Here is a 19167-nt window from a genome sequence, read left to right as displayed (position 1 = left end):
ACCTCCTCTACTCTCTTCTGTGCATGTGTTGTAAACCCTTCAGGCTAAGGCAGTTGTGGTTCCAGCTTTAAACTGAAGCCTGACCTTGAAACAGGAAAAGTAAAGACATTTTCTGGACCCTCCCAACACCGTTCCCGAATAGAGGACCTATATTGAAGTTATCTGAATGTTACTAAATAGTAATAATCGTATAGGCTCAATTTTAGCTGCATATAGTTTTGTTATGCTTGTGTTAGAATGATTTTCAGGTATGCATGTTCATGTCTTGTTTTTAATTCAGTGTTTCCATTAATTTTTAAGTGTTCAAGTACAAAGTCAATCTCAATTATGTCTTTATAAAGCCCCACATTCCTAGCAGCGTATGAGATAGAAAAGTAACTGGTGATGTAGGGCCTAATGGCAATGAGTTAGACCTGAAGCAGGTCCCAGATGGTTGGAGGTAGTCACTGTCTAGGTTATCAGGTAATGGAGGGGATGTGTTCTTTGAAGCTAGTTGAGTTCTTTTGTGTGTGTGTGGGCATGCGTCTGCATGTGCCTTTATGTGTGGTATTTTTCTCTATTTGGAATTTCCTATCCCATCTTTGCTATGTAAAGATGTTCCTTATCCTTCAAGGCTCTGTTCCATTACTACTAGGTCTCTGAAATTTTTCTTCTCCTTTCCCTGTGGAACTAACAGTCCCATTTTTTTTTTTTTTGCCCAGCACTTTACTCCTATTTTATTATAGCACAGACGTGGTATTCTGTTAGATTCCTTTTGGCTTCCCTGCCCAACTGTGACATTTTTGTGCAGATGGTTTGTATCTGACTCATTTCAGGTCTTCCTTAGCCAATACTGCAAGTTCTCCAAGATACTCCTTGAATTAGGCTAAATGGTTGACTTCCTAGTTTCTTTGTCTCCATTTGTACTTTGAGTGGGACCTGCCTGTGTTGTCATCACAAAAGAGCTGTAGGAAATCATTGATCCCTGGTCCCTCCCTGTGCCCCCTGCTGCTACTATGGAAAGTTGAGCTGTGGTCACTAAGGCTCATCTCTCACGTCTGTCCCCCAGGAGTCAAACTGCAGATCTCACAGATGACAGGATCAGAAAAATGAGTGAAGTTATAACTGGCATCAGAACAATAAAAATGTATGCTTGGGAAAAGTCATTTGCAGACCTTATTACCACATTGAGAAGGTAAGTTTTTGTATATATCACACCGAGTTTTGCACTACTCCCCACCATTTTTACTGAATGTAGAAGTTCTACCAAGTTTTCACATGAAGATGAATTTGCATCTTCATACTAGGCACTCCACCCCACTATCTCCCCCCGACCCTGTCACATGTGGCAAGAGGTAAAATAGAATAGTGGAGACATCATTTTAACCTGCTCTTCCATTTACCATCTTTTTAAAGGAAAAATTATGTATTCTTCATACTATGCAAAAATGAAATTCCAAGTATTTCTTAGTACCCCAAATCCCAGTAAGCAGTGCTTGCAAGATGTTAGTATTTGAAGCAATGACATTCAGAATAAAATTGTAATTTATGTTGATTGAGCACAAATGAAGAGATTATAAATAGAGATTGGGTGTACATATGTGGAGCTGAATTACATGGACCACTATTATTTATTTCAAATGGAAGCATGAAAATACTGTTCCTTTTCATTTTGCTTTATATTAAAAAATTTTTTTTTTTACCTTTCATTTCAACATCTGATGAGTATTTCTACATCAGCACAAGATATTTAGACTTCTCTGGCCCCCCCCCGTCACCTCTCACCTTTGTACCTTGTGGGAGCCCCGCCCTCTGCTGGAAATACACTCTTATCTTCCTTCTTCTCTGGCCTCTGCCAGCCCTGACGAACTCCAGCTCATCTTCTCAGGGTCTGCATCCACGTGACTTGCTCTGAGTTGCATGCCTCTGCTCTGGGCTCCTTGGGTCTGTGCTGGCTACCTCCATCTAATGTCTTGTGTGTGTGTGCACGCATGTATATTTGGTTATGTCAGACTTTTTATGGCCCCATGGACTGTAGCCTGCCAGGTTCCTCCATCCATGGATTTTTCCAGGCAAGAATATTGAAGAGGGTTGGCATTTCTTCCTCCAGGGGATCTTCGTGACCCCGGTATCAAAACCCTGTCTCTTGTGTCTCCTGCCTTGGCAGGTGGGTTCTTTACTACCGTGCCATCTGCTGTCTTGGTATCTCACAGTTTTGGGGTGTGTTATTCTCTTCCCCCCAAGTTCATGAGCTCCTGAAGGTGATGATGGGCTGTGCCTTTCTGTCATCAGTGAAAAGCCCAGCACAGAACTTGTGGTTACGAATGCTTGTGAATGTTCAAATCCAGTCTAATTGACCCCCAAATTTTTAAAGGGTGACATTAAGCCTCTATTTGGGCTTCTCTGATAGCTGAGGTGGTAAAGAATCACCTGAATTGCAGGACACCCTGGTTCTATTCCTGAGTCAGAAGGTTCCCCTGGAGAAGGGATAGGCTACTCACTCCAGTATTCTTGGGTTTCCCTAGTGGCTTAGTCGGTAAATAATCCACTTGCAATGCAGGAGACCTGGGTTCGATCCCTGAGTTGGGAAGATCCACTGGAGGAGAGCATGGCAACCCCCTCCAATATTCTTGCCTGGAGAATCTCCATGGACAGAGGAGCCTGGCAGGCTACAGTCCATGGGGTCGCAGAGTTGGACACAACTGAGTGATTAACACAGCACAGCACAGCAAGCCTCTAGTTGGGAGAGTGAAGTGGTGATGAAGTGGTCCTGAATTTGGGGCAGACCCCTGGGTTTGACTGTATAGTGTCTCCATGACATGAGGGATGGTTTATATTAATCGGTTTCTGCTCCCTAGAAAGGCCATTCACACGGGGCACTGAATTCATGCTTAGGATATCAATACTTCTTTTAAAACCTATTTCCTACTCTCTTTTCCAGGGAGGAAATTTCCAGGATTCTGACAAGTTCCTACCTTAGAGGAATGAATTTGGCTTCATTTTTTGCTGTGAGCAAAATTATGATTTCTGTCACCTTCATCACCAATGATCTCCTTGACAACGTGATCACAGCCAGCCAAGTGTTTGTGGTGGTGACACTGTTCGAGGCTCTGAGGTTCTCGAGCACCCTCTACTTCCCCATGGCCGTTGAGAAGGTGTCAGAGGCTGTTGTCAGCATCCAAAGAATCAAGGTTTGGAGACAAATAACTTTTTTCTGTTGTAGGTGGATTTTTATGTAAAATGCCTCCTTTTATATGGTATCACTCTGTTCCTGTTAGGTGAGGTTTAACTCTCTCAGTGCCAAAACTGGCAGTCATTCTAAACTGTCTTAAATACTCCCCTCTTGTCTTAGGTAGACTATATTGCTAATATTGCAAGTTCCCTGCTCCTTTATGGGCAGTAGTAACACAGGGCTCTCAGTCTACAAGTGATGACTTCAGGGCTATTAAAATATCTAAAATCAGGAGAAGCAAACAGATTGCATCACCTGTACTAATGACTAGGTGGTGACTGCATTTAGTCCTGGGGTGAACAGGATTCCTCTCTGGGCTGGGAGGATAGGTACTTGCTGAGAGGTCACTGCTTCTTGGGTAGGAGGATGGCCTCAGCTTCACTTAATTCCTTGTGTTTAAAAATGGTTTCTTTCCTCCATAGATGGTTTGCTTGTTCATGCCTGAGCTTACCTCTTGCATCTGCCTTTTCATCCCTCTTCTTTTCATTGACTGTTCAATCCTATCACTAGCTAGACTTTTCCTTTCAAATTTGTGATTCCCACGATATCCACTGTCTCCTTTTCCTAACTAACTGCCCCTAAATTGCCAGGGGCATAACATTTACATCACCAAGTCAAGGTTTTGGCACAGAGTAGGTGCTCAGGTATTCATGTGTTTATGAATAGGTTTCCAGTGATAACCTGGCTCTGTGAGGCAGCCTGGGCATGAACTTAAGTGTCTGGGATTTTATGAAAGGTCTGATTTGCTTTGTTCCTCCTTCTCCACAATGATGGATGGACCAGTACTAGATCTCCAGTGAAGTTAGGTAGCTCCAGTTGTGATGATATCTTATTTTGGGGTCTTGTCACAAAAGCTGAGATTTTTAGTGATGTTTCTGTAATATAGAAAACTATTTTAGCCAAAAAACAGATCAGTCATATGGGGTCAGTTTTGATTTCTGAATTTATCATTCTTTCTGACATGGGCTTTTAGCAGCACTGTTAAGGGATGGTCCATGCAGTTCAACAAAATTTCTTTTTCATGGCTTTCATATCTTGAAATACGACATTTAGGAATATCCTTGGACCATGGTGACCTGTCCAGATGAAAATTTCACATGTGTGTTGTGCTGCTGTGGTTTTGTTATTACTGCTGCCTGCAGCCATTTTCTTCTATCTCTGCTGCCAGGGCTCGCTGTGGTCCAGGATCTCTTGAAATCTGACATCTCATCTCATTTAATCCTAACAGCAATTGAATGAGACAAACATTAGTGTCCCCACTTACAGATAAGGAAACATTTTCCTGTATTAGGTAAAATAGCTCACCCACGCTCACATTGCTTGTAGGTGATAGATCTAGGATTCTGCCCAAAGCCTGGTTTCTTAACCACTGTTACATTATTGCCTTCTTAGTACCTTCTGTCACATGGAATATCTCCTTAAGTATAGTTTTCATCATCTAGTCTCACTCTGAAGTGTTCCCTGTTCCCTCACTCAAATGTTCTGTTTCTTGCAGAATCAAAATTTTAAATTCTAGGCTCCACTGGTTACTCTGTTTGTTTCCCAGCACAGGACCCTCTGCTCTGGCAGCAGGGTATGGGAAGGAGCAGTGTCTGTGACCTGCCACATTCACCCTATGTTGGGGTCTTGGCTCACTCTGTTGGGCCCCCTGGGTTGCCTTTTCTTCTGTTCTTGATTTAAGCAAATGCTGCTGAGCCTCCAGCAGCCCCATGACCCTCTCCCAGAACTTTTGTTCATGCTGATCCATGGTTTCCATCTATGTGCACGGCCCAGTACTGTGTCAGGTAGGATGATGCTGACTCTCCAGGAGTATTCTGGGCCCCATGACAGCAGACAGTCTGGTGGTTCTTTAGTGTAGGGTCTGGTCCATGCTGGACACATCATGAACATCAAATAAACTGGATTGACAGAGACAATAGTTACAGGAAATGGCTGGGACCCCACAGATGCCCAGGGTGATCCAATCTGCACTAGAAACTGGAGAAATGCTGAGGAGGGAGCAGATTGGGGTTAGGCATTTCTGCAACATGTTTGAGTTGGTGGGGGTCTCAACCCAGGGGAGCTGGATCTTACCCAGAATGGGGATAGATCTGAGTCTTCCCCTTGTTCTGTGTGTCCATCTGTGTGTCTCAAATCAGCCCAACTGGACTTGGTGGACCTGCTGTCTAAAGAGTGGAGTTGTGTTCTGCATGGCCTGGTTTTCATGTAGACTCTGCTGGCCTGTCTCCTGGGCTGGGCACCTGGGCCTGGTAGATGATCAGAAACACTCAGGCTTACTCGCTTAACAAAATTAGTTGGACTGTCTTGCTGACCATCATGAAATAATAAAGATTAACAGTGTGAAGCTTTATGCTAAAATGCACTTCATGTCTGAAAGTGATCTTAGGACAGAATTCCCTCCTCTTTGGTGATGGTCAGTCTAGTCTCTCTTAAGACCTTTGACTAATTGGATGAGGCACTAATTTAAATGTTGATCTCATCTGAAAAATACTTTCAATGTATTATGTGTTTGAGCAAGTGTCTGGAGACTGTGGTTTAGTTGAGTTGACATAAAATTAACCACACCCTCTTGAATCCCCATATCCTCATTTGCGCTCCTGGATGTCACTATGTCCGCACTAAATCATGTGCTTATGGATTTCTTTCCCTCTCTGAACTCCAGATTTATCTAAAGGGCAGATACAGTGCCTTTTTCATCTTTTCAGTCCTCCCAAATAGTAGGTGCTCAGAAAATGTGCAACTGAAGGAACCATCCAACTCCACCATTCCTGGACTCCTGCAAATGCCTCACCATTAAGCATGGTTGTAGTGGGGAGAGTGATAACTCTGATTCTTTGGTAGATTATGTGATGCACTAAAGACTGTAGCATGAAAGGGGTCCTGCAGAAGGTTTTCAGGGAATTGGGCTCAAATATTCAGGTAGGATTTTTAAAATTTCTTTTCCATTAAAATGCAACTGAAATGTCTGAGGCTTGAAATTCTTTCCTGTGTAGATGTATGCAGTCATATTAAAGCTGTGACCTGCTGAGAATTTTGAATTTTCTGGGGCTGACTTTGTCGGGATGCTTTGTGCCCTCATGAAGAAAGCACCTTTGATTTGGATAGGAAGTTTCTCCTCTTGTACATAAAGTTTCTGGTAGATAGGTGGTCAAGGAATTTAGAGATCTGTTGGCAGTAGCTGTTTTTAGTAAAGGCAGGACAAATGGCCAAGAATAAGAGTGGTGAGAAGGTTGGTGTTAGCATGGCAGACTGCTTCATGGTGAATTGAATTAATCGTTGAAATGTATATATTTTTAGATCATAGACCCTTTTTCAGCCCATATAGTTTCTACAACCCTTAAAAAAAAATCTAGTTCTCTATTCATCAGAATCACCTGGAGTGCTTATTAGAGCTTACTGCTCAAACTTTGGAGTTTCTGATATACTAGATATTGGCTGGGGCTCAAGATATCTATGTCTTTAATCAATGCCCCTGTGTACCTGAAAATAAGCCACATTTGGGAAACACTTCCTTAGCTGTAGAAAGAAACACACAATGCCAAAACATGCTTTGTTTTGTGCTAATTCACTTCAGTTGTGTCCGACTTTTCACAACCCCATGAACTGCAGTCTGTCAGGCTTCTCTGTCCATGGGATTCTCCAGGCAAGAAGTGCTGCAGTGGGTAGCCATGCCCTCCTTCAAGGGATCTTCCTGACCCAGGGATCAAACTCATGTCTCTTATATCTCCTGCACTGGGAGGCATGTTCTTTACCGATAGTGCCCACCTGGGAAGTCCAAAGCATATTTAGCAAATATAAAAGACAACAGGATCTTCTTAAGACTTAAATCAACTGAGAGAAACAGCCTGTCATGGTTTATGCTAAACTTTTTAGGAGGAAAATTTGGAATTTTCCTGAATTCAGTCAGTTCACAATATAGCTGAGTGCCTACCTGATGCTTGGTGCAGGCTAGATTGTATCCACACAGTGGCATGCAAGCAAGTGTGGAGAAGACCTTCCTGCTTGAAATTTATGTTTCATCAAGTGAGAAATTAATAAAGAATCAAAGAGTGAAACTCATCGTGGATGTGCATTTGTGTGTCATTTGTCCTTGGACTAATGATTGTATTCTTTGCAGCCAAAGATGGAGAAGGTCTATACAGTCAGCAAAAACAAGACTGGGAGCTGACTGTGGTTCAGATCATGAACTCCTTATTGCCAAACTCAGACTTAAATTGAAGAAAGTAGGGAAAAGCATTAGACCATTCAGGTATGAACTAAATCAAATCCCTTATGATTATACAATGGGTGTGAGAAATACATTTAAGGGACTAGATCTGATAGAGTGCCTGATGAACTATGGACGGAGGTTCGTGACATTGTACAGGAGACAGGGATCAAGACCATCCCCGTGGAAAAGAAATGCAAAAAAGCAAAATGGCTGTCTGGGGAGGCCTTACAAATAGCTGTGAAAAGAAGAGAAGTGAAAAGCAAAGGAGAAAAGGAAAGATATAAGCATCTGAATGCAGAGTTCCAAAGAATAGCAAGGAGAGATAATAAAGCCTTCCTTAGTGATCAATGCAAAGAAATAGAGGAAAACAACAGAATGGGAAGGACTAGAGATCTCTTCAAGAAAATTAGAGATACCAAGGGAACATTTCCTGCAAAGATGGGCTCGATAAAGGACAAAAATGGTATGGACCTAACAGAAGCAGAAGATATTAAGAGGTGACAAGAATACACAGAAGAACTGTTACAAAAAAGATCTTTACGACCAAGATAATCATGATGGTGTGATCACTCGCCTAGAGTCAGACATCCTGGAATGGGAAGTCAAGAGGGCCTTAGAAAGCATCACTACGAACAAAGCTAGTGGAGGTGATGGAATTCCAGTTGAGCTATTTCAAATCCTGAAAGATGATGCTGTGAAACTGCTGCACTCAATATGCCAGCAAATCTGGAACATTCAGCAGTGGCCACAGGACTGGAAAAGGTCAGTTTTCCTTCCAATCCCAAAGAAAGGCAATGCCAAAGAATGCACAAACTACCACACAATTGCACTCATCTCACACGCTAGTAAAGTAATGCTCAAAATTCTCCAAGCCAGGCTTCAGTAATATGTGAACCGTGAACTTCCAGATGGTTCAAGCTGGTTTTACAAATGGCAGAGGAACCAGAAATGAAATTGCCAACATCTTCTGGATCATGGAAAAAGGAAGAGAGTTCCAGAAAACCATCTATTTCTGTTTTATTGACTATGCCAAAGCCTTTGACTGTGTGGATCACAATAAACTGTGGAAGATTCTTCAAGAGATAGGAATACCAGACCACCTGGCCTGCCTCTTGATAAACCTGTATGCAGGTCAGGAAGCAACAGTTAGAACTGGACGTGGAACAACAGACTGGCTCCAAATAGGAAAAGGAGTACGTCAAGGCTGTATATTGTCACCCTGCTTATTTAACTTATATGCAGAGTACATCATGAGAAACGCTGGGCTGGAAGAAGCACAATCAAGATTGTCCGGAGAAATATCAATAACCTCAGATATGCAGATGACACCACCCTTAAGGCAGAAAGTGAAGAGGAACTAAAGAGCCTCTTGATGAAAGTGAAAGAGGAGAGTGAAAAAGTTGGCTTAAAGCTCAACATTCAGAAAACTAAGCTCATGGCATCTGGTCCCATGACTTCATGGCAAATAGATGGGGAAACAGTGTCAGACTTTATTTTTCTGGGCTCCAAAATCACTGCAGATGGTGACTGTAGCCATGAAATCAAAAGATGCTTATTCCTTGGAAGAAAAGTTAAGACCAACCTAGATAGCATATTGAAAATCAGAGATATTACTTTGCCAACAAAGGACTGTCTAGTCAAGGCTATGGTTTTTCTTGTGGTCATGTATGGATGTGAGAGTTGGACTGTGAAGAAGGCTGAGCGCCGAAGAATTGATGCTTTTGAACTGTGGTGTTGGAGAAGACTCTTGAGAGTCCCTTGGACTGCAAGGAGATCCAACCAGTCCATTCTGAAGGAGATGAGCCCTGGGATTTCTTTGGAAGGAATGATGCTAAAGCTGAAACTCCAGTACTTTGGCCACCTCATGTGAAGAGTTGACTCATTGGAAAAGACTCTGATGCTGGGAGAGATTGGGGGCAGGAGGAGAAGGGGATGACAGAGGATGAGATGGCTGGATGGCATCACTGACTCGATGGACGTGAGTCTGAGTGGACTCCGGGAGTTGATGATGGACAGGGAGGCCTGGTGTGCTGCGATTCATGGGGTCGCAAAGAGTTGGACACAACTGAGCGACTGATTTGAAATGATCTGGGAGTTGGTGTGGACAGAGAGGCCTGGCGTGCTGCGATTCATGGCGTCACAAAGATTCAGACATGACTCAGTGACTGAACTGAGCTGAACTGAGTCCTTCAAAGGAAATGTCCGAGGTGCCATGTGGTGCTTTGGCAGAGATGCTGGTGTAGTTTAGGAGGTAGTGTTTCCTGGCAAGGCTAAGGAAGTTACCTGGGGAATTCTGTGTGTTGGGGTGGAGGAGGTGGGAGGCTGATACTTTGCATTTTCCTGGGGATGGTCATGTAACACAGGCTTTTGGTGCACAGGAAGGGGATTCATGCATTTGAGGAACCAAAAATATGCTGCATGGTAGAGAGTACTGCAGGACAGAACAGGGGATTGTATAGGGCCCTATAAGTAATATTAAGGTTTTTGTTTTTTATCGTCTCAGGGCTTGCCAGGATGTAAATATGGTACATGGTCCAGGGGTGAGATGATGTGGTTTGGTTTAGGATGAAATAGACTTGGCCAGATTTGAGAGCCACTCAGGGCACATCTTGAGTTGGGAATGGAGGAAAAGTAGAGGTGGATTATGGGCTATTTTGGGTTTTGGGGCTGGAAAATCACCTGGATTCACTTAAGTAACGAATAATAGAAGAGAGCCAAATTTGGGCAGGTGAAGAGCATTAACTTGATTTTGGATTCTAAGATGCTTTTGAAATACCTCAGTGTTTACCATAAGACCTACTTCACCAACTAGTCATTGGCTTAATTTAGCCTCCTGTCTTGTTATCTAACAGGTAACAGGCAATGATCAGAAGTTTACTTTTCTTCCTTTCCCTGACTCTCACTTGGATGTGTTCATGCCCAATTAAAAGGTGAGAAGGGCAGCAGGTGTGGAAGAAAAGACCAGCTGAGTTTACTGACCAGGTGGTCAGAACCGGGCAAGTTTTGACCACGGATGGGCTGGAGGCGTGGTGGGCACATAGAGTTTAGGACCCAGTGTGGTGTTGAGCCCTGCTGCTGCATGGCCTCCTGCAGCCTGGGACAAAGTAGACTGGATGTTCATCTTCTAGGATTTCTGCTCAGGTTGTCTCTGGGAGCCCTAGGAAGAAAATCCACCACCCCTACCCACGTTGGAGGAGTTGCAGTTGTCCATTTCCATGGGCAGACCTACTTGTGCTTCACAGTTTCTTGTCTTTTTGTTTACATGTGCTTTGTAATTTCCTTTTTTCTGTGTACAAAAAAAGAAATGATTTACTATGACCTTATAGGCCCAAGAAGTCCCTCTACATTCTCTTAATAAGGAAAGGAAACTGAAACTCTTGGCTTTTAATAACCCTAATGGGATTGTAAATATCTTGTTTTAGCTTCAAAGCACTGAAAGTTTTCAGTGACTTTTACAGCCAGTAAAATGTGTCTCTGAAGTTATTAATATATTGCTCACAAAGCTACTTAGGGTTTTTCCTACCAGCCACTGAGAAGTCAATCTTTTTGACTGCAATTCTGATGTGGATACCTTTCCTGTTCTGAATCTGCACTCATGGTTCTAATGGCCATTCAATTTCAGCTTTTTCATCAGCCTGACTCCTGGAGGAAAATCCAGCTGGCACTTCTGGCACCTTTACAAGCTGGTCATGAGATGAGTGGATTCTCATTTAATCCCTGGAAGACTGTGATGTCTTTCCCCTTCAGACCTCAGTTTTCTGGGGACAAGTGCTCAATAGGTTTAATTCCTCACTTAGGGCATGTTTGTTCTTTTCCTTTTCTTTTCATTTTTCAGGTGGGGAATTTTCTATTCTACTCTACGCACACTGAATATTGAGTTTTTGTCTTGGTAACAGGCTTAAGCTGAAATTGGAATTTGATTCTATCTAGACAAGATGTCCAATATATACATATAACCTTTTGTTTGTTGCTGTGTTAGCTCAACCTGTGTAAAGCTGTAGCCATGCAGTTAACGGCTGGGCTGATTTGAACAGCCTTACAATCTGTTCCTTCCCTTACCTGTTGCCCATGATGGACAGACTCTGTGCAAAGCTCGGTGTAGGTTGGAGTTGAACTGTGTAAGTGCGTGAATGACATAGTGTCTCCCCTCTAAGTGACGTAATGTTCTTTGGGGGATTCAGAGGTAGGGAGGGCAGTGCCAGCTAGGGATGTGTTGAGCTGGGTTCAGTAGAGTTAGTATTTGAGATGGACTAGAAGGGTGGGTGAGGTCAGTACTCAGGGTGTCCAGGCAGAGGCCACCTGGGGAGTGTGGACTTAGGTGCTGGTGGGTCACTGGAGGGTGTTAGGCGTGGTGGACACTCTCAGAGGCGCTGTAAAGAGATCAGAAGGGAGTGGAGTAGGGGAGGGCTGGGGAAGGAACCAGCAAAAGAAAAGTTGTATCAGTATTTGTAATGATTAATAGTAAGTTGGATTCTGAAATTGTTTCAAGAGGAAGGGAGAAGCGGAAGGGAGATGAATTGCCTCAGAACAGGTGAGAGCTAGTACATGGCTGATGATGGGAGAGATGGTGTGGAGAGAACTCAGGCTGCAGTGGTTGAGAGTCTGTGGAGGAGTCCTTAGACCATTGTCCGTCCATCCTGCCTCCTTCTGGACATGGGCTCAGTGTGGGTAGGAGTAGCTGTATCCAGTGTTAGGTTCTCAGTGAGCCTGGATGAGAAGAGGAGGGAACGAATGAACCACATCCCCCACCAGCTCATCTTTGAGAGAAATGCAAGGATCCTGTCTTCCTTTTCCTGCACAGAAGTAGGTATTCATGTTCAGTTTTTTACCAGTTGTTGTTTTGAAGTAGAAGATTACAATCACTTTTATAGTTTTGTGACATGATGAATTACATGTCAAGGATGTGAAGGGTGTTTATGATGTTTAGGGGAGTAGATTACTGTTTATGTCTTGTTTTCTTTCTCAAACATCCTCACATGCTTGTTTCAGTTGCCCGCTGTGTTGCTTAGGATTTAGTTTGCTTCTAGTTCCTAGAACTACCCACATTAAAGCTGCTTTCACAAATAATTTGTCTTTCCTCTCATGCAAGATTTCTTGTAATGCTCTGTAGTGGGATTCCTGGAGCTGCTGTAACAAAGTACCACAAACTACATGGCTTAAAATCATAGAAGTTTATTGTTTCATAGTCCTGAAGGCTAGAAGCCTGAAATCAAAGGGTTAGCAGGTCATGGTCCCTCTTATTTTCTCCTATAAGAGGGAATTCTTTCTTGCCTCTGTTAGTTTCTAGTGGTTATAGGCAAATCTTGATGTTCTTTGGATTATAACTAATATCAGACTCTGTCTCCATCATAACACTTGGCTGTTTTCTGTCTGTGTGTCTTTCCCTGTGACTCCCATCAGGACACTAATTGTATTTTATTAAGGGACCACCCTACTCCACTGTGATCTCACCTTAATTGATTACATCTACAACAACCCTCTTTCCAAATAAAGTCACATTTGGAGCTAACTGGGGTTAGGACTTCAGTATATCTTTTTTGTGGGGTTATAATTCTCCCCATAACAAATCCCATGGCTACTATGATCTTCTATGGTGTTAGGAACCCAGACTCTTTCTTGTTATTCTATTGCATGTGGCCTTGACTCAGCTGGCAGCCTCAGGGGTGGATGATGATCCTGAATGTTGTCACTATCCACTGGCCTGAATTTAGTCACATGACTGTACCTGTCTTCCTGGGAGGCTGGAGAGAGAGGATCTCCTTCCAGGCTGCCACGTGCAGCTAAAATCTGGAGTCTGTTACCTTAGAAGAATGAGAGCAGATTTTGAGGAAAGCCAGCAGTCTCTGCCACACATTGGATGTGGGGTGTGCAGTGAGGGGTGACCTTAGTTGTTTAGTCAGTTTCTCTACCACTGTAGCTTTTCTCACTAAATTATGTCCAGCGTTTCCAGGGCAAGAGGGAGTTTTCCTATATATAATTATGTTAGCCTTGTAGTGGTTCACAGGACTTGGTTTTATTCAGCTAAATTCCATTGACTAGTTGGTCAGTGGTGTGAAAATAACAAGAAGTGAAATATGGAGCTGTTCCTGCTGTCGAGGAGGAGAGAGGGCATTGAGTGAGGAAAAGAGACAAGTGATTGTGGAAAGATGCTTGTATTTTTTAAGAAGTGGAAACTAACTTAATAAGAACATTTTTTATTATGATGGTAAATGATAGTTAGTAAGTAGTGATATCGATTTAGCACACATGAGAAAAGCAGAGTGGTCTTAAATGCTCAGGTAAGAGTCATGACCCACAACAGGCAGAGAAAGAGTTTTCATTTGGCATCTCTGTTGTTGGTCTTGTGTTCCCAGCCTGTCCTGTGCTACCGGATTGCTGAAGACCTGGGAATTGCCTTCCTCTCTGTTTCTAGCAGTGTTGCATGGTGCTTAGCACCTGGTGGGATTCAGTTAATATTTATGGAATCATTTCTTACCAACTCTCCTGTTTGTTGTTATTAACTCAAAAAGAAAACATTAAATGCCCAGGTTATAAATGTGTTGGAGTTTGGAGCCATATTTTCTCTTTAGGAAGAAACTAGTACACTGAAAAATGCTGAGAAAGTTACAGATAGACTCATGGCCAACAATTCTCTCTCTATATAATATACCATATCTACATGTACACATACACACATATACATATATACACATATGTACACACATACACACATCTCTATGTAAAATATTCTATATATGTATGCTATTAATATATATATTATATTATTTGATTATATATATTCTGTAATAATAGTAAATATTATTCTATATATTATTTAGTATGTTCTGATGTGAATGAACACTTTAAGTACAATTGACAAAACAATATATAGGCTATATAGGTTTTTATTGCAAATTCCAGGAAAGAGGTTATTTTTGTTTGTGCTTTGTCCTTGCAGTTTAACAGTCTGGTTTTCCTTTTTCTGTAGCACTTTCTATTACTTGATGAGATACCACAGCACAACCCTCAGCTGCCATCAGATGGTAAAACAATTGTGGATGTGCAAGATTTCACTGCTTTTTGGGATAAGGTAACAAATCCTCCATTTCAGGATTGCTGACAGACAACTGTAACATAGATTTATTGGAGAATTTTGAGATTTTACCTATGGTGAAACTATGATTTGCTAATTTACTAAAGATATGTTATAAAAATTCTCAAAATCTGAAATAAAGTTTGCAACTAATGGAGATTAATTATAAAATCAGCCCAAGACGTTTAACATGTTGTTCTCTATCTCATTTTCAAGAGAACTTTCAACATATTAGTGCATTTTGAGCTTAAAGTACATATGTTTATAATGTTAGAATTCACAGATTTGAACAGAGCAATACCAGATCCTGAAGCATGAACAGGAGGGAGTTCAGTGTCTGGTCCTGAGAAACTGTTTGGTGTGAAGACTGGAAGCTGATGTGTTTGGCTCATTAATTTATAATAATAACTGGTGAAAAGTAGTAAACTAGGAACCTTAAGTGTCAGACAAGAAGAAAGAAGTGGAGAAGCTTAAAAAATGTTTCTCATGTATTAAAATCTAGCATCTTATTGATAGATTTGCAATTCCTATAACATCTGAGGCTGTTTTTTTTTGGTAATGAAGAAAAATTGTCATTTTTAAAAATAGATGAACGTTTTATGATTAGTTCAGTTCTTTCCAGAAATATTTTCTTTTTTAAAATTTATTTTAGTTGGAGGCTAATTACTTTACAATATTGTGGTAGGTTTTGGCATACATTTACAGGAATCAGCCATGGGTGTACATGTGTTCCCCATCCTGAACCTCCCTCCCACCTCCCTCCCCACTCATCTCTCAGGGTCATCTCAGTGCAGCAGCCCTGAGCACCCTGTCTCATGCATCGAACCTGGACTGGTAATCTATTTCACATATGATAATATACATGTTTCAATGCTATTCTCTCGAATCATCCCACCCTTGCCTTCTCCCACAGAGTCCAAAAGTCTGTTCTTTACATCTGTGTCTCTTTCGCTGTCTCGCATATAGGGTCATCGTTACCATCTTTCTAAATTCCATACATATGCATTAATATACTGTATTGGTGTTTTTATTTCTGACTTACTTCACTCTCTATAGTAGGCTCCAGTTTAATCCACCTCATTAGAACTGATTCAAATGTATTCTTTTTAATAGCTGAGTAATATTCCAAGTGATAGACAGGGAGGCCTGGCGTGCTGCAATTCATGGGGTCGCATAGAGTCGGACACAACTGAGGGACTGAACTGAACTGAATAGTCCAAGAGGAGCTAAAGAGCCTCTTGATGAAAGTGAAAGAGGAGAGTGAAAAGGTTGGCTTAAAGCTCAACATTCAGAAAACTAAGATCATGGCATCTGGTCCCATTACTTCATGGGAAATAGATGGGGACACAGTGGAAACAGTGGCTGACTTTATCTTTCTGGGCTCCAAAATGACTGCAGATAGTGACTGCAGCCATGAAATTAAAAGACGCTTACTCATTGGAAGGAAAGTTATGACCAACCTAGATAACATATTAAAAAGCAGAGACATTACTTTGCCAACAAAGGTCTGTTTAGTCAAGGCTATGGTTTTTCCAGTGGTCATTTATGGATGTGAGAGTTGAACTGTGAAGAAAGCTGAGCACCAAAGAATTGATGCTTTTGAACTGTAGTGTTGGAGAAGACTCTTGAGAGTCCCTTGGACTGCAAGGAGATCCAATCAGTCCATTCTAAAGGAGATCAGTCCTGGGTGTTCATTGGAAGGACTGATGCTGAAGCTGAAGCTCCAGTACTTTGGCTACCTCATGCGAAGAGTTGACTCATTGGAAAAGACTCTGATGCTGGGAGGGATTAGGGGCAGGAGGAAAAGGGGAAGGCAGAGGATGAGATGGCTGGATGGCATCACTGACTCGATGGACATGAGTTTGAGTAAACCTCGGGTATTGGTGATGAACAGGGAGGCCTGGTGTGCTGTGATTCAGTCGGACACGACTGAGCGATTGAACTGACTGAATATTCCATTGTGTATATGTACCACACCTTTCTCATCCATTCATCTCCCAATGGATATCTAGGTTGTGTCCATGTCCTGGCTATTGTAAACAGTGCTGTGATGAACATTGGGGTACACATGTCTCTCTCAATTCTGGTTTCTGCAGTGTGTATGCCCAGAAGTAGGATTGCTGGATCATAAGGCATTTCTATTTCCAGTTTTTTAAGGAATCTCCACACTGTTCTCCATAGTGGCTGTACTAGTTTGCATTCCCACCAACAGTGTAAGAGGGTTCCCTTTTCTCTGTACCCTCTCCAGCATTTATTGTTTGTAGACTTTTTGATAGCAGCCATTCTGACTGGCATGAGATGGTACCTCATTGTGGTTTTGATTTGCATTTCTCTGCAATCTTTTCATGTGTTTGTTAGCCATCTGTATGTCTTCTTTGGAGAAATGTCTGTTTAGTTCTTTGGTCCATGTTTTAATTGGGTCACTTATTTTTCTGGAATTGAGCTGCTGGAGTTTCTTGTATATTTTTTAGATTGATTTTTTGTCAGTTGCTTCATTTGCTATTATTTTTTCCCATTCTGAAGGCTGTCTTTTCACCTTACTTATAGTTTCCTTTGTTGTGCAAAAGCTTTTAAGTTTAATTAGGTCCCATTTGTCTATTTTTGCTTTTATTTCCATTACTCTGGGAGGTGGGTCATAGAGGATCCTGCTATGATTTACATCAGAGAGTGTTTTGCCTATGTTTTCCTCTAGGAGTTTTATAGTTTCTGTCCTTACACTTAGATCTTTAATCCATTTTGAGTTTATTTTTGTGTATGGTGATAGAAAGTGTTCTCATTTCATTCTTTTACAAGTGGTTGACCAGTTTTCCAGCATCACTTGTTTAAAGGATTGTCTTTTCTCCATTGTATATTCTTGCCTCCTTTGTCAAAGATAAGGTGTCCATAGGTGTGTGGATTTATCTCTGGGCTTTCTATTTTGTTCCATTGATCTATGTTTCTGTCTTTGTGCCAGTACCATACTGTCTTGATGACTGTAGGTTTGTAGTATAGCCTGAAGTCAGGTAGGTTGATTCCTCCAGTTCCATTCTTCTTTCTCAAGATTACTTTGGCTATTTGAGGTTTTTTGTATTTCCATAAAAATTGTGAAATTATTTGTTCTAGTTCTCTGAAAAACATTGTTGGTAGTTTGATACAGATTGCATTGAATCTATAGGTTGCTTTGGGTAGTATACTGATTGTCACTATATCAGTTCTTCCAATCCATGAACAGGGTATATTTCTCCATCTATTTTTGTCCTCTTTGATTTCTTTCACCAGTGTTTTATAGTTTTCTATATATAGGTAGGAAAGTTATGACTAACCTAGATAGCATATTCAAAAGTAGAGACATTACTTTGCCAACAAAGGTCTGGCTAGTCAAGGCTACGGTTTTTCCTGTGGTCATGTATGGATGTGAGAGTTGGACTGTGAAGAAGGCTGAGCGCCGAAGAATTGATGCTTTTGAACTGTGGTGTTGGAGAAGACTCTTGAGAGTTCCTTGGACTGCAAGGAGATCCAACCAGTCCATTCCGAAGGAGATCAGCCCTGGGATTTCTTTGGAAGGAATGATGCTAAAGCTGAAACTCCAGTACTTTGGCCACCTCCTGCGAAGAGTTGACTCATTGGAAAAGACTCTGATGCTGGGAGGGATTGGGGGCAAGAGGAGAAGGGGACAACAGAGGATGAGATGGCTGGATGGCATCACTGACTCGATGGACGTGAGTCTGGGTGAACTCCGGGAGTTGGTGATGGACAGGGAGGCCTGGCGTGCTGCAATTCATGGGGTTGCAAAGAGTCAGACATGATTGAGAGACTGAACTGGACTGACTGACTGATATATAGGTCTTTTGTTTCTTTAGGTAGATATATTCCTAAATATTTTATTCTTTTTGTTGCAATGGTGAATGGAATTATTTCCTTAATTTCTCTATCTATTTTCTCACTATTAGTGTATAGGAATGCAAGGGATTTCTGTGTGTTAATTTTATATCCTGCAACTTTACTATATTCATTGATTAGTTCTAGTAATTTTCTGGTGGAGTCTTTAGAGTTTTCTATGTAGAGGATCATGTCATCTGCAAGCAGTGAGAGTTTTACTTTTTATTTTCTAATCTGGATTCCTTTTATTTGAGGATAATGTTTGCTGTGGGTTTATCATCTTTGTTAATTTGATTAATATGTTTCTTGGTGTGTTTCACCTTGGGTTTATCCTGTTTGGGACCCTCTGGGTTTCTTGGACATGGGTGGCTATTTCCTTCCACATTTTAGGGAAGTTTTCAACTATTATCTCCTCAAGTATTTTCTCATGGCCTTTCTTTTTGTCTTCTTCTTCTGGGATTCCTATGATTCCAATGTTGGGGCATTTAACATTGTCCCAGAGGTCTCAGAGGTTGTCTTCATTTCTTTTAATTCTTTTTTCTTTTTTCCTCTCTGCTTCATTTATTTCCACCATTCTATCTTCCACTTCACTTATCCTCTCTTCGTCCTCAGTTATTCTACTGTTGGTTCCCTCCAGGGTGCTTTTGATCTCAGTTATTGCATTATTCATATCGATTGGCTCTTTTTTATTTCTTCTAGGTCCTTGTTAACCTTTTCTTGCATCTTCTCAATCCTTGTCTCCAGACTATTTATCTGTAACTCCATTTTTTTTCAAGATTTTGGATCGTTTTTGCTATCATTATTCTGAATTCTTTT

General features: G+C 41.6%; 1 protein-coding gene across 2 annotated transcripts in view; it reads left to right on the top strand.

Moving 5' to 3' along the window:
- LOC133258049 (ATP-binding cassette sub-family C member 4-like) overlaps nucleotides 1–19167 on the top strand; it is a 656993-nt gene that overhangs the window by 23432 nt on the left and 614394 nt on the right. For both annotated transcript variants that reach the window (XM_061434381.1, XM_061434383.1), the window contains exons 6-8: nucleotides 1049–1174; nucleotides 2921–3170; nucleotides 14389–14490. In XM_061434381.1, coding sequence (XP_061290365.1) covers nucleotides 1049–1174; nucleotides 2921–3170; nucleotides 14389–14490 — 478 coding nt within the window. The remainder of the gene's footprint in view (nucleotides 1–1048; nucleotides 1175–2920; nucleotides 3171–14388; nucleotides 14491–19167) is intronic.

Source organism: Bos javanicus, chromosome 12 (assembly GCF_032452875.1).
Source record: "Bos javanicus breed banteng chromosome 12, ARS-OSU_banteng_1.0, whole genome shotgun sequence".
In the NCBI taxonomy this organism is placed as follows: Eukaryota; Metazoa; Chordata; class Mammalia; order Artiodactyla; family Bovidae; genus Bos; species Bos javanicus.
This window is presented reverse-complemented; position numbering and strand designations above follow the sequence as displayed.